General features: G+C 37.8%; 2 protein-coding genes across 12 annotated transcripts in view; both read left to right on the top strand.

The window, feature by feature from the left end:
* The first annotated feature begins 450 nt into the window (after positions 1–450).
* LOC126920919 (casein kinase I-like) overlaps positions 451–14,471 on the top strand; it is a 24,180-nt gene continuing 10,159 nt past the window's right edge. For 3 of the 11 annotated variants that reach the window (XM_050732464.1, XM_050731961.1, XM_050732139.1), the window contains exons 1-8: positions 453–1,411; positions 1,627–1,737; positions 3,206–3,354; positions 4,323–4,519; positions 4,607–4,809; positions 4,901–5,162; positions 5,576–5,727; positions 11,562–11,649. In XM_050732464.1, the coding sequence (XP_050588421.1) occupies positions 1,336–1,411; positions 1,627–1,737; positions 3,206–3,354; positions 4,323–4,519; positions 4,607–4,809; positions 4,901–5,162; positions 5,576–5,727; positions 11,562–11,649 (1,238 nt within the window). In that variant the 5' untranslated portion in view covers positions 453–1,335. Of the gene's footprint in view, positions 1,412–1,626; positions 1,738–3,205; positions 3,355–4,322; positions 4,520–4,606; positions 4,810–4,900; positions 5,163–5,575; positions 5,728–9,555; positions 10,833–11,367; positions 11,510–11,561; positions 11,698–12,414; positions 12,759–12,979; positions 13,161–14,471 lie in introns of those variants that run through there. The other 8 variants (XM_050732378.1, XM_050732637.1, XR_007712274.1 and 5 more) reach the window with 7 other exon arrangements.
* On the top strand, positions 5,734–8,522 carry LOC126920891 (uncharacterized). The gene has a single exon (XM_050731823.1). The coding sequence runs from the start codon at positions 5,784–5,786 to the stop codon at positions 7,191–7,193; it is 1,410 nt and encodes a 469-aa protein (XP_050587780.1). The 5' UTR covers positions 5,734–5,783; the 3' UTR covers positions 7,194–8,522.

A 14,471-nucleotide genomic window follows, 5' to 3' on the forward strand; every position in this document is an offset into this window, starting at 1 on the left:
TTTTCCTTTATAAAATATGTAAAGTCAACAAATGACCTTAACAGTCGATGTTGAAATATATATATATATGTAAGTTTTGCATATATTTAAATTCTACAAGTAAATAAGTTTTATAGGTTTTCTGGCATTTCAGAAGCGAAAGATATAAAAAAAAATTGCTTCTGGCAAAATTGAGGAAAATATATGTATTTCGTTTACTTATAAATAAGCTTTTTTGACATGTCTTTTTTTTATCTAATCGTAGTTTTCTATTGTTAATTGTAAATTTCCCATCAAATTTCCCTCTAAAAGTTGTGTCTTTTTTTGAAATGAGATCGGGGATTGAAATTTGAAACATAAAATTTTAAAGACTGATAGGATTGAAATCGTGAAAGAACATATCGATTAATCGTAGAGAGTAGACAAGAAATACTATCGATCATGATTTAACCAATGTTTGCTAGATGGCGCAGACGTTTTTCAGGCGTGTCGAAATGCTGGTCGCGCTTGCGTCCGTATGTCTTCATCGTGTTTCGTCGTTGTGGTATAGTCACGGTTGGAAGATAGCGAGCGTGCAACAGTAGAATAGAACTTATTGAGTAACGCGTTGTAGAAAGTGAGCGAAAGTGATAGAGTGCCATGATAAAATAGTATCGAGTGGACAGTCGAATCTTGTAATTGAAAGTTGGATAAAAAGGTTCGTTCACGACAAAGGTGTTGGAAGAAGTGGATCGTGATTGGTGAATCTTAGACGGCCATAATTGTGCGCCATTCGGTCTCCAGTGCAGATCCGCGCAGCGAAAGGGCAGATGCCCTTACGCGGTTCGTGCTCCCATTGGTGGGTACGCACTGATCTATCCGGATCGACATACTTGGCAAGATCCGGTAGTGTTATTCGCAGTGTATATTCAAATTGGGTAAATTCGCAAACTATAAGGACGAGCGGTCAGCCACCACCTCCACTCGGAGACGACAAGTCTTTTGGCCGTACGAGTCACCAACTCGGTAGTGGTGAATGGTGAGTGTGATTTCTGTGGTCTAGCAGCAACATTAGCAATCGCAGCGCCGTCAACAACACGACGACAACGACAACGACGACAGTAGCGCCATCATCAGCGCGACCGCCATCGCAGCAAGAAGAAACAGTATTCCTTCGAGGAGAGAAAGAAGAAATGCCTGTAGGTTCGCGATCGGTGACGCGAGCAAAGATGGAGGCCCCGTCCAGTTTGTAACACGGCAGCCAGGTCTCGTTTAAAGCGCACCAACGGAGCCACGGAGAGCGCTCCTCGAGTCGGCTGCCTAAAGTCGCGTTTTGCCCCGTGCTACTTTTCTTCGTGAGCCCTGCGAGGCTAGAGGATGGAGCTACGCGTTGGAAATAAGTACCGGCTCGGACGGAAAATCGGGAGCGGCTCCTTTGGCGACATTTATCTAGGTAACTCTTTTACTTTCGACATTTACCTTTTACTTACGTCTCCCCTACCTCCCCGCTATCCACCCGTCTACCCACACGACAGTTACATATTTGCCCTACGACACGCATCAACGCGCCAACTCCCCCGTGCATTTATACACGTTTCTTTCACCTTTTTCCTCCCTTTTTTTCTTATTACTGCGTGACCGGGCCTTTCGCCTTTTTCTCATTCTTAGGTACCAATATTTCCACCGGCGAGGAAGTCGCCATCAAGCTAGAATGTATAAAAACGCGGCATCCGCAGTTACACATAGAATCCAAGTTCTACAGAATGATGCAAGGTGGTGGTAAGTAAATTTTTGTTCGTTATTAAATGCTCCGACTTGGTTTCATGTGCCATCGAACGTTCTGAAACTTACACCGTCACCCGAGAACTGTCAGAATTTTGTGTTTGTTGGACAGCTGGTTGGTCTGGCCACTGAACCTACTCTCTCTTTCTCTCTCTCTCTCTCTCTCTCTCTCTCCCCTCTCTTTTCCTTTTGTGTTACTCCTTCCTCTCTTTTATTCTCTGTTCTTTGTGACAATAAGAAACTTTACCGTTCCAACGTTTACATATTTATGTTTGAATTTCATAAACTAAATTACTCCGATATACGATATTTGTATACACGAGCTGTTTATGTTATTCAATTTTGTGATAAGATGTATATAAATAAAATGTCGTTAATGCGTTTATTAATCCTTTGCTAACGGGTATCGGTAAATAACAGTATTCTAAAACCGTCAATATTTTTAAATTTTTGCACAAAAGTGTAAACGCTTCGATGCTTGCTTTTGGTGTGACGTTTATGTGAGGTATTTTGTTTTGAGGAGACTTGGATGTTTTCGTTGGACGAATATTATCTATTATTAACAGTAATTCTTATAAATACTTAATATTGATCCTTCCATGACGTACTTCTGCCATTTTCAACAAATGGATAAATTCTTAGTTTTAGGGTTAGAAAGAAAGGTGTACAATTAATTCTTATCGATTATATAAAATATTTTAAGGAAGCCAAATTATAAGAAGCCATTGTTTCGTTTTGTGTTCGTGGTGATTTTTACGGCGAACGCAAAATTATTAGTGAACTATTCCTAGAGTGGCGGAAAGAATTTATATATTAGATATAGTCACAATAACGATGGTAAAAATAAACATTGTTTTGCGGATTCTGATAGAAAATATGTTCCACAAAGGTAGAAAATATTAGTCGCGATTATTGCGATATGTGTTTGGTTAAAACAAGCATGCATTATAGGTGTCTTAAAAAATACCACGCAATGCGCATGAATAAGCCTTCGAATGCATGAAAATATTTCGTATTCTAAATAAAGAGAGTCGTTAATGCAAAATAAAATTTACAATTTTTGTAACGTAATCTTTATATATCATGCTTTCATCGCGTAGTTTAAAACCTATTGTCCAAGTTGATTTTCATACGTTAATGTCAATCTCTGTTTGTTTTTTCAACAGTTAATAACATTCGATGTTTCTATTAATAAAATATATATATATATATATATATATTTTGTTTTGTAAGTTAATCATATAAATACTTCAATTCTTTCTTTTTTTTTTAATTTGTTCAGTATTTTTCGATACTCTTTAAACATTAATTCCTTAAAAAAAATTAAATATTAACATGCAGTCATGTTTGATGCAAGAATAAAATTTGTATTCATAACCAAACGAATTTTCTACTTTTGTAAACTTTAATAGAACTTAAATTATACTTATATCATTGTCAAAACATATTTGTTATAACATTTCAGTTGGTATACCAACTATAAAATGGTGTGGCTCAGAAGGTGACTACAATGTAATGGTAATGGAGCTACTTGGTCCATCACTGGAGGATCTCTTTAATTTTTGTTCAAGAAGTTTTTCTTTGAAAACGGTCTTGCTTCTCGCCGATCAATTGGTAAATAGTAGCTTTTTTGTTGAAACTAAAATATTTCATAATTTTTCTTAAGAAACGTGTATCCCTTTTATTGCTTGGTCTGTACAGAATTTCTATGTTAAGTTTAATTATATTTACATGATCTTTTTCAAGTAATTTCTGCGCTTTGTTTCTCACAGAAGGTTATGTTGTGTTTTAAACTATTTCTATTCAGATATGCAATTATTCCTATAATTTTCTATTACATATCTTAAATATGTGAATTTGTTTCATGACTTGGTGAAAAATAAATAATTACATATGTAGTTTTATCTTTCTTTGTTCAAACAAGGACTTTTATATCTGTTTCTGTAATATCATTGCAATTACAAGACATATATTAGTAACGTTCAAAGTTCACGTTGTGATTATATGCAAGTATTTGTCATTCTGTTTTCTGTTACTGAAATAAATTACAATATAAATTACGTTCTTATCAGTCAACAATTGTGTCGGGTGATAACAAAGCTTTTTCTGATATCAACAAAAACGTTATTTAACAAGGCACTAAAGCTAGCATATAAAGTTTTCCTTGGAAGTAAAATGCTTTTAAGAAAAAATTGTACTGAAAATCTGTCTAAGGATAGAGCAGATTTAGAGAAAAGCAAGTGTACCCTTAAAGTTTTTTCTTCGTGTTGAACCATTATTGCTCATTAATTGGGGATTTTTAGTAAAACACTTCCATGGCCTGGTTAATCGCATGTTTGTTCTGTATTATATATTAATTATATTCACGTGCAATAATTATTATCAGAGGTAACGACTATGGCCATAAAGCGTAACTGAATGCAATATAACTTCCTTCCTTCCTTTTCTTTATTACGTATTGATTCTTTATTTAATTTTTACGATATCTTTCCGAATGTACATGTTTCTTTTTACATGTAATCAAAACGTTGACAACAATGCGTTAAACCGCACAATGTTTCTCTGTATTCTAATTCCAACAGATATGTAGAACGGATTACATTCATAGTCGCAATTTTATCCACCGGGACATCAAACCAGATAATTTTTTGATGGGCTTGGGAAAGAAGGGAAATCTCGTGTACATTATAGATTTTGGATTGGCTAAAAAATACCGCGATGGCCGTACTCACAAACACATACCCTATCGAGAAAACAAGAATTTAACAGGGACAGCCAGGTTTGTTTATTTAATACATAGTTTAATTTATTTTAACGTTGTAGCGTTCCTTAATTAATACGAAAAAATTCATTTACGTATTAATAGATATGCGAGTATTAATACACATCTGGGAATTGAACAATCACGACGAGACGACCTTGAATCCTTAGGGTATGTTCTTATGTACTTCAATAGGGGTAGCTTGCCCTGGCAAGGTTTGAAAGCGGCGACTAAAAGACAAAAGTATGAACGTATTTCTGAAAAGAAAATGTCTACGCCTGTCGAAGAATTATGCAAGGGTTATCCTGGTAAATTTTCTTTTTCCATAAACTATTATATTTTGCATCATATTTATGAAAACATGATCAGAATGGATGTTATCGCTTTTTGTTATTGTAGTAGAGTTTGCGTCATACCTAAGGTATTGTCGAGGACTACGATTTGAAGAAAGGCCTGACTACTCGTATCTTCGACAACTCTTCCGGACGCTGTTCCACGGTCAGGGCTTCACATACGATTACGTCTTCGATTGGAATATGCTGAAATTTGGTAACGTGAGGCAACAAACATTATCTTCGACGCAACAAACACCTATGCAGTCACAACACACGAACGTGGCGCTGCCTTCTGGGACCAATAACGATCAGGAACATCGATCTAGGTTGGTGTTTCGGACATGACAGAACGGGCTGTATATCCGCGAACCGCAAACCATTTGCATATGAAATTAGACGTGAAAATGCTAGCAATCGCATCTGTCTACCACGCCGTCTTTCCATGCGTATAAATAGCATGGTCATTTCATTACCCAGTGCGTTCTATTTTTAGCGGGTGGGTCAATGAATCGGGAAACAGTCGTGTTTAACAACACGAATAATCAAATAGATTCGACATTTTTCTTTCTTTCTAATATATCGCGTTTTTTTCTGTATTTTCTCCGTACTTTCTTTTATATTATATTCTGAAGCAATTTTCTGATGTTAAGAATTGCTAGTTATTTAAATAAAGGACCCATAGAATGAATTGGTAGAATGTGTAAATTGTTTATTATTGAGATGATATTTTTCTTTACAGGCCCTATACACGGCAGTGTTTGGCAAACATATCAGTGGGAACGGTGGGCCCGACTGTGGGTGGAACAACCACGAATTTGAGAAGCATGCGGCAAAAACGCGAGGCGATAGACGCTCTTCGTGATCAGGACAATCAGGAGAGCGATCTTCAAGGTAAACCACAGTTCTACCCAAAATTATGTCCTAAGCCGGTTATAACTCAACAAAAAATGCGGCTCGTAGTCGAACATCCGCAGCTCACTGGCAACGAAACACCACGCGCGAATCCGTGTCAGTTCAGTACGTTTAAATCGTCGCCGGTTAGAACAGCGCCGGAAGCATCCCTGGACATTGCGGGTATTAATTTAGGAATCCGTGAACCAACCCCGAATCGTGTCGATTTAAATTGTAGCACGTCCCGTGACTATATAGCGAACAGATTACCCGATAGTAGTCCGAGCGTATCATTTCGTCAACCAGACAAACAGACTTATTTTTTTCAATCATATAAAGCCGAGAAAGACATAAATTTCGAAGTGATGATGTTCGATCGTCTTACGCTCGACGAGAAAAAGATTGACCACGGGGGTGATGTAGCAGCATCCGGGGGCTCGTTGAACTGTTTCGGTGGCGTAGATAAAGACAAAGGCGGCGCTGATCACGATGATAAGAAGCAAAAGGGTTGCACACTTGGTGGCCGACATCATGTCTCGGCTCACGATGCTCGTCGAGATTCCGGAAACGTAGAATTTCTGGAGAAGGAAGGCGAGATATTCAAGATAAGCAGCAGCGAGTTGTTGCAAGAAGCATCCGCTAAGAAGAAACGAAATTTTTCTTTCAGTAACAAAGAAAAAACGCACAGAAGCTTAGAGTCGTTGGAAAGAAGCATAGATTTGTCGGCGAAAGATTCGAAAAGTTTGGATCTGTTGTTCGAGGAACGTTCGAAAGCATTTTTTCACGGGAAACAAAGAAGTCTCGATTCTTCCCAGAAGTCAAAAAAGTCCATGGATTCGTCCGCCAACAAAGCACGAAAGCGGCCGAATTTCTTTCAACGTGTTCGAAGAAGCTGGCATTTTTTACTCATGCAGCGCAGAATCAAACAACGAAATAAATACGAACGACCACTAAGCGGTCGAGAAAAGTGCGAGTATTTTTTGTGCCAACAATATAAAAACGAGATTCTCGAGAGTACTTCAAATTTGCTGCTCGGCCGCCCACAAACTGAATTGAAACTCGATATTTCGCCTAAGCAAGACGATACGAACAAAGTCGAGCTGATTTCGAACGATCAGAAAGATAACAAAGAGGTTACAGTTTTATTAGAGGATGGAGGTGCGATTCGTATAATAAATGGGCAAAACGAATTGCCCGATGAAAACACCAATAACAAGCTACCGGAAGGCAAAGACACAGAGAAACCCCCGTTGGTCACAGAAAACGATATTTCACGAAAATTGCAAGAAGTTATTGGGTCTGAAAAGAAAGAGCATATCGTGGATTGGGTAGTCACTATAGCGAATTTAGATGCTTTGAGTCATGCTACCCGTTCGAACGAAACTGTAGGCTATGGTATACTACACGGTACACTTGGTATATTAAAGGGAATTCTTTTTGATATATTTCTCTGTGTATGCATCTAAGTTTGTGTTCTGAGCGCACTCTATATTTATGGAAAATCTACATCACGCACGAAGCAATCTTTGTTATTGATATTAATATTCATACTGGTATTTTTCGTATGTTGTTATGCCAAGAATTTTCTATACACTTTTCTGGCCGTGTCAGGGCCGTAAGATTGAATCTCTACGTTTCTAGTTTCACTTAGAACAAGTGAGAATTATGATACGAAATATCACAATGGGTAAATATTACTGAATCTACTATTGCACCAATACCACTTCTATTGTTTAGGATTAGAATCAACTCCATCTTTTCTCATGACCTGAAAACATCGACATTGCGATTCGCATACCTATACTCGTCAGGTTGTGTCGTAGAACCTGTTTCAAGGTATTCTATTACTAAATTATATGAGCTTTCAATATTGTACTCGATAAATATTTTTTTACAAATTAGGATACCTTTCAGGGACGCAAAAAGTGTACTTGTTAGATTTGTTATTCTCTACTAATTACTGGTGAATTTTTCGATCTCTACAACTCTTTTTAAGATAATATATTTTTATTATATCACTGCCATTTTTGAATCTTCTTAAGAAACTCGATATTTTTTGATATCTCTATTTTCTTCGTCCGCCAGCCACGAAACATCCCACCGTTACCAACGAATCCTTTTGCTGATTCGCTATAAAAAATTCTATTCTCAGAATTATGAAACGTCGAGTGGCAAGAATAATACGCGGACCCGTCCTACATATTCTGACTGATAAATGCCTTTATAAAAAAGAGAAAAACCGCCTTTAAACTAACGACTGACTAAATGTAAGCGACGAACGATCCTCATCGGATGTACAGAGAGCTAAAACAAATAATCCATCGAATGGCATAACAACGTACCGCAAACATACATGGTCGATCGAGCGATGTGTAATCATAATTCGCGAAAAGAGGAGGATAACTCTGTTAGCTAACGAGACACGCATTCAGCATGTTTATATATTTTCATATAATCGTGTTACGCAATATTACCAAATACTACTCGCGTGTCGCGGTGTACGTATCTTTATATAGCGAGCAAACTTGCGGCTAAAACGTTCCAACGGTATCTACTCGGATGACGTGACATTTACTATCGTCTCCTATTGATACGTTCACGTATTGAATACGCGTGATGTTTTATGCTATCGTGTGCGAAATGTTTGCATTTATGCGAACTTAGACGCTTCGTCTTTCGAAGTGGAATTCGTGAGAAACGAAAAGCACGCTTATCGAACGTTGTATTTCGACTCGTAACGCGGCTCGAGGGCGTCGGAAGTTTGCACGATAAATGGAGCTTGCGACGCATCCAAACGCTTCTGTCCAAAAAACAAATTCGAGCAGATACTCGTAAACAAGTAATTTCTACGTAACTTTTATATCGTCGAAAGTTAGTTTTGTAAGGCGTCGTATCTTTTTTTCTTTTTCTTAAATCATTACTCATTACGCATTAATGTCGCTAGTTAGAGAAGCTCGAAACGCACAATAATCGTTTATCATCGAGCCGACTATTATCAGAGCCTCAGAGTTCGTGTTAATACTTAAATTAGCGGTTTGAATTATCGTAATATCGATTACTAGCGCGAGAAGCTTGAGAAATTTTGTTCGAGCCAATAAGAAAGGGAAGAAGAGAGGAACACATGGAATTACGTATATCTAAATTACATATTCGAAGTGAAAAGTGAAGGTATTGAATGTGAACTGTGAGGCTGAAAATTTTGCTCGCACCGAACTCGCATCATAATTAACAAGATAGCTTTACCAGATATTGTCACGTTCGTTTATATTGGCAGTTTTCCGATTGTTTCGTCGTGATACTTACGCCTAACATTGTAATCGTCCACAGCACCTTTTGTTCTTGACGCATTCAATGGTTGCCCTCCTTTTAAGAAGGAAAAAAGGGAGACGAGAGATTCTTTCTCTGATTCTTTAGTGGTTTCATATGTTGAACAATTACAAACTCTCATCTTTTCGTAGCTGCGGACGTGTTACGTGTCGTTTTTGGGAATCCGGCGTGACGGAAGAAGCAAGAATCGTTTGATACGAGAGGATTAATTGCCAAAAAATTTGCTAAAATTCCATTCTTGTCGAATCATTTATTATGGGGTTGTTGCAAAAAGGAAATTGCTCTCTTTATTATCAGTGTGTTTCATTCGATATTTCGTATGACATTTCATCTCGTTAGAAACCCGATTATTAGTTTTTTTTGCAGTAACCCCTTTTTTATGCATTTGATGAATTCTACAAAAAATTGCATTGTCTGTTTTTTTTTCTTTTTTTTTCTCTTGAAGAGCATAGTTAGTATTCACTATCGCATCTAAACCTTTCATATATCCTCTGTTCACAGTGAATCGTTATTCGTTTGCTCGCAGTGACCAATCTCGAACCGACGAAAAGAAGCCCCTCGAGATCCCAGAAAGGTTACCAAAGCTTAGATAGAGACGCTAAAGCATAGTTTTCTACTTCTTCTAGCCGCGCGAATCGCAGTCTCGAGGGCTTCTTTCGTTCGACAGGTCCTCTGAAACTCCGATGATTCGGTGACTTCTTCCTAACCGCTGGATCCTGAGCATCGTCGTTAAGTTTTTTTCCTTGATTATGCATATATTTTTCTTTTTCACTCACCTTATTTTTCTTCTATCATCTATTTTCCTTCTGTGTACTTCTTTCTCATTCAAGGAGCCTCCGGCAATTGCGCATCTGTTTGTAATCATTCTGTTTTTTAATTGATAGTGACGATGGTGATGATGATGATGATGGAGAGAAAGTAGTAAATAAATGTTTTTCCATTCAAGGACTGGTCTCTTTATTTATTTCACCACACGACATTGTCGATAATCCTCGTCAAAATTTTCTTCTCACTTGGCTTGAATGGAAAAACCAACTTGATGTGTTCCTCGAGAGAAATATCATTTCCACTCGATCACGATCGCGGATAATGTCCATTCTTTTTTTTTTCATTTTTTTTTTATTTATTCAATCCTAATCGCATCATCTGTCTTCACGTTATTACGTATTTTTTCAATATACAACTTTTTCCATTTCAATTGCCAAGCGTGAAATATCGTTCGTCGTCCCTGTATCACGTGGCCAATCCTTTCTACGATCGATCTTGTAAGAAAAATCCAGAAATTCGTTTTTCTACGAGAATATTTTTTTCTACGAGAATATAAACTTTCACCAACAATAGAGTAGGCGGTTTTCTATGAAAATTTCGATCTTCACGGTGATCGTTATTCCTACAATTATGTTTCGCCGAAGAAACACGACAAAGGCTATACAATACCATGTCTGAATACCCCGGGGATCGATTTTTCTTTAGTCTGCGTCAACTAGCCAAGAAAGGAGCATGTTATTATTGTTTCCAATCTGAATTCGATACCTGGTGAAGTGATCGATAGAGTTCAAGGAAGCGTCGCGATATAAATATATCCAAGCTTTTTATCCCGAACTTGCAGATTCAACTTCCTATAAATAATTTACCGTGTTTTTACTGTATAGGCTAATAAAGTAGTTTGAATAGATCTTAGTGTTCCCTTGAACTGTGCTCGGTAGTCGTCAGGATCCTCGAACGAGCGACATATCGTCTCAAAACTTGTTTCGTATGTGACGCAACATTCGCTTATGGTAGGTATAACATGCGTATTATAGTCATTTAAGACACGTTTAGTTTTGCAACGCCAGTGTTGTTTCTATTTCGTTGCTTTTTACTTTGGTTTCACGTTGCACGACCATAATGTATACGAAGATTTAAAGCCGATTAAATCGTCAGAATCAAAGTTCGATATTCTTTTTCCTTGGAATTCTGCTATAGAATTACATGGTTCAGCCAGAATGATTTTTCTTAGGATTTACGGCACTAAAAATCGACTAAAAATTCGTCTTTGTGAGAATGCAACGGTATATACTTTTATCCGTGGGAGCTCCTTTTGTATTTAAAACTGGCGAACAGAAGAATGTAAAAATAGAAAGAAATGAAGCCATTCGAAAATGAAATGTCCAGGGACTGCATGTACCAGCAATCAGTTTACTCGACTCTTTAAATATATCGTATTACGTCGAAATGTCTAATATTCTATCGATAAATTGTGCTATTCGACACGATAAGATAATGAATTAATTAACGCGTTACATGCACGTTAAATGTATTTATTTATTTCAGCCTGATGGCCTAGACATTGGACTTGGATACAATTTACGTAAACTTAATCGTTATATACATGTAGAAGTAGAACGAGAAAAGGATGTTTATACGTATGCGATAAGTTTATTTAGCAAAGGACGCACGATAGAACTGGTAAAATGGGAAAAATACCGATATTGATGCATTGTTTGCTTTTTGCTGATGTATTACAGCGTCGGGCGCAGGTGGCCAGGAACGAAGAGTCAGCATGAGGTTGCACCGTAGGGACGCGGCTGCAGGAGAGATGCAACCGAAGACCAAGTGAGTTGCTATATCACGTCAAAACGCCGCCGCGGATAAAGCACCTAAGTATAACTCGCTCTACTAGTATTTAGGGAGTGGTCTTTAACTGTCGTAGTCTATCTCGTAACCGGTCGTGTCGTAATTGTACCGATCGTGTGCGAACTCGATCTTGATGTTCTGGTGTTTCGTCCGCGGAGCTTCTTTATACGATTAACACCCCGTTTTCGAGTCAATACCACAGCGAACGTTTAACCATTTGCACTTAATTCGACATATCCCACCGTTTCAAACTCGTCGAATTTTAATATCGTTCGTTTGCAATTTTATCAAACACCCTTTATTCTCTCTGCGAACGAACGATAGAGTGGCTTAATCCTTTCGAGATAGATTTTTCTCTCCATTTCTGAATTCCATTTCTAATCGAGGAGCTCGGAGATAAAATGTGCTACCAGAGATAGAGTCTTTAATTGGTAAAATAATTGCTGGCAAAATTAAAAACGATACCTTCTCGATTGGTCTCGATGATGTTAAAGAAATTACGACAATCCAATAATCTTCCTAAAAGTTATCTAACGATGTACGATCCTATTGCTCTCGAAAGGTTTAATGCGAAACATCGGTCAAGTGTGAACGATTAAACGTTCAGATTTGTCCGTCGCAATGATCGCACCGTGCAAAAACGATCGCGTATAATAATAATAATAATTGTTGCGTTCTATATTATTTGGTTTCGGTACACTTGTAAAGATTAATCGAGCTTGTTACACTTGGTGCTGCCATTAGAGATTGCATGGAACGTTGCACAAAGTACGGGCAAACATCGCATCGCAAGTGAAGTTTTACAAGATCTCTTAATAGAAGCTACAAGTTTCTTCTATCACGTCACGGTTCGTCACTTTGATTCACCATTCGTAAATCGTTGTTTAAACGGGTGCGACGATTTCCAGAAGTTGTACGTAATTCTCATCGCGTCTAGAGTGTCTCCACTTGTCTCTCGTATCATCTAGCTCGTGCGCACGTCGTCACGTTACCTTCTTTCGTTTACGTTTTCGTTTATATCGTCCGATTTTGGATGTACGATGAAAATACAACAAAATTACGGATAGAATAAAAAATCGGTTTCTTGCCATGGAAGAGTTTTGTAAAGAACGATAAAAAAAAAAAAAAAGAAAAAACAGAACGGATTGCGCCGAGTATATTTCGTAATCGATATAAACTCGGAGAAAAGTTGCGCAACTCGTTTTTTTCATCGGACTGTGATTATTCACAATAAAGAGATTATTTCGCTTGCGAACTAGATCTCGACGATGGATGTCAGTGTTAGTTGCATTGAGCTCTAATTTGGCAGGTCACTTTTTTGGTAGATTGGTGTCTTGATACCGTGGCATGGTTCTTCCTCGATCGATGGAAATCTGGAGAGATGTTGAGAGAGGAGAGGGAGTGCACTTTTCGTTATTTGGAAAGAATCATCTTGTAAATTTGCAGCTACGATGTTACTTCTTCGATTAAAAATTACAAGATTTCCTTTTTTATCGTTTCTTTCTTTCCTTCTTTTTTTTTCCCCCTCGAAGGAAAAAGATTCTTTCCAAATGCAACGTTCAAATCTACTTGCCTGCTACATCGGGTGCACTGGGATGGTTTTTCTTTGCGTGACATTTTAAAGTACGCCCGTGTACATTACTTTGCACACTAAAAAGGCGGAAACGAACGCGGCGTACAGCCACGCGATAACTTCTGTCCTCCACGCTCGCGAATCGCTGTACATTTTATAATTTCGCCTTCACTTTCTTCTACCATGTACCGATAGCGTGAATTTCGGATTTAACGTGAACGATGTCACCGTTAATCGAGCAATTTCTTGTATGAATTCTTGTACTGTGATAGAAATTCTTGTATGATATAATTTTGTTCTCTAATACGTTAATAAATTCACGAATCGTGTGCATTATTCACGTCGATCGGGATGCCTAATGTCGATCATGAAAAGGTGATGAAAAATACGAATCGCGTATTGCGAAAGTGTCTACTTTTGCGCTCAGTTTCCAAGTTATTCAGCGGCATGTGTCGCGAATAGAAGCGTAACGGAAAAGTGAGGGAAGCCGAATCGCTGCGCCGACTGAACGATTATGAAATTCTGCTTGGCAACTGCTTATTCCACTTTATCGTTCGACGCAGAATGCTCTTCTGAGCGTAACGCTATCTATTATAAACATAGTTTAAACTCTAGAAGCGTATCGAGGATGATATAGTCTGCGTTAGAAATAAGTAAACAAATATTTTTCCATTTTTCTGCATTGCTCTCTATCGACCTTTAGCCATTTGAAAGAATCGCAAATAGTATTAATAATAGAGTAAATTAAGCGATGCGATAAGGCAAATTGTATACCATTTTGTACAGAGAGATGGGGACATGTAGCCAAAATTGATTTCACTTCGTATTCGCGGCTTTCGCAAGAGGCGAAAATTTCATTTCTTAGGTCTGTGACCGATAACTTTAAGAACAGACTATGTTCCGAACAATAGCATTCTGAGAATATCATAGTGACAGAAAAATTGCAACTCTACTGGTGATTGTTATTCTTTCGCGACGGTGATAAGATATTCGAATCTCTGTGCATAATCTTGTCGAAACAATTCAATCAACAAACGCGTCGAACTTTCATTAATGTTTTTCATACTCTGTTCGATAGATAGCTGCATGATAACGATAGATAGAAGATTATGTAATTGTCTTTCGTGTATCGTTAAAAGAAAATAGTTATGTATATACCGTCTGAAGATTACAAGTATAAAGTTCATTGATCGGACTTGTTTAAACGTTCAATCTTGAAACTCTTTTA

Source organism: Bombus affinis, chromosome 1 (genome assembly GCF_024516045.1).
Source record: "Bombus affinis isolate iyBomAffi1 chromosome 1, iyBomAffi1.2, whole genome shotgun sequence".
NCBI classification, from domain to species: domain Eukaryota; kingdom Metazoa; phylum Arthropoda; class Insecta; order Hymenoptera; family Apidae; genus Bombus; species Bombus affinis.

What these genes read in the sequence shown, in the direction of transcription:
- LOC126920891 (XM_050731823.1), top strand. Translation starts at nt 5,784, where the DNA reads ATGCGGCTCGTAGTCGAACATCCGCAGCTCACTGGCAACGAAACACCA.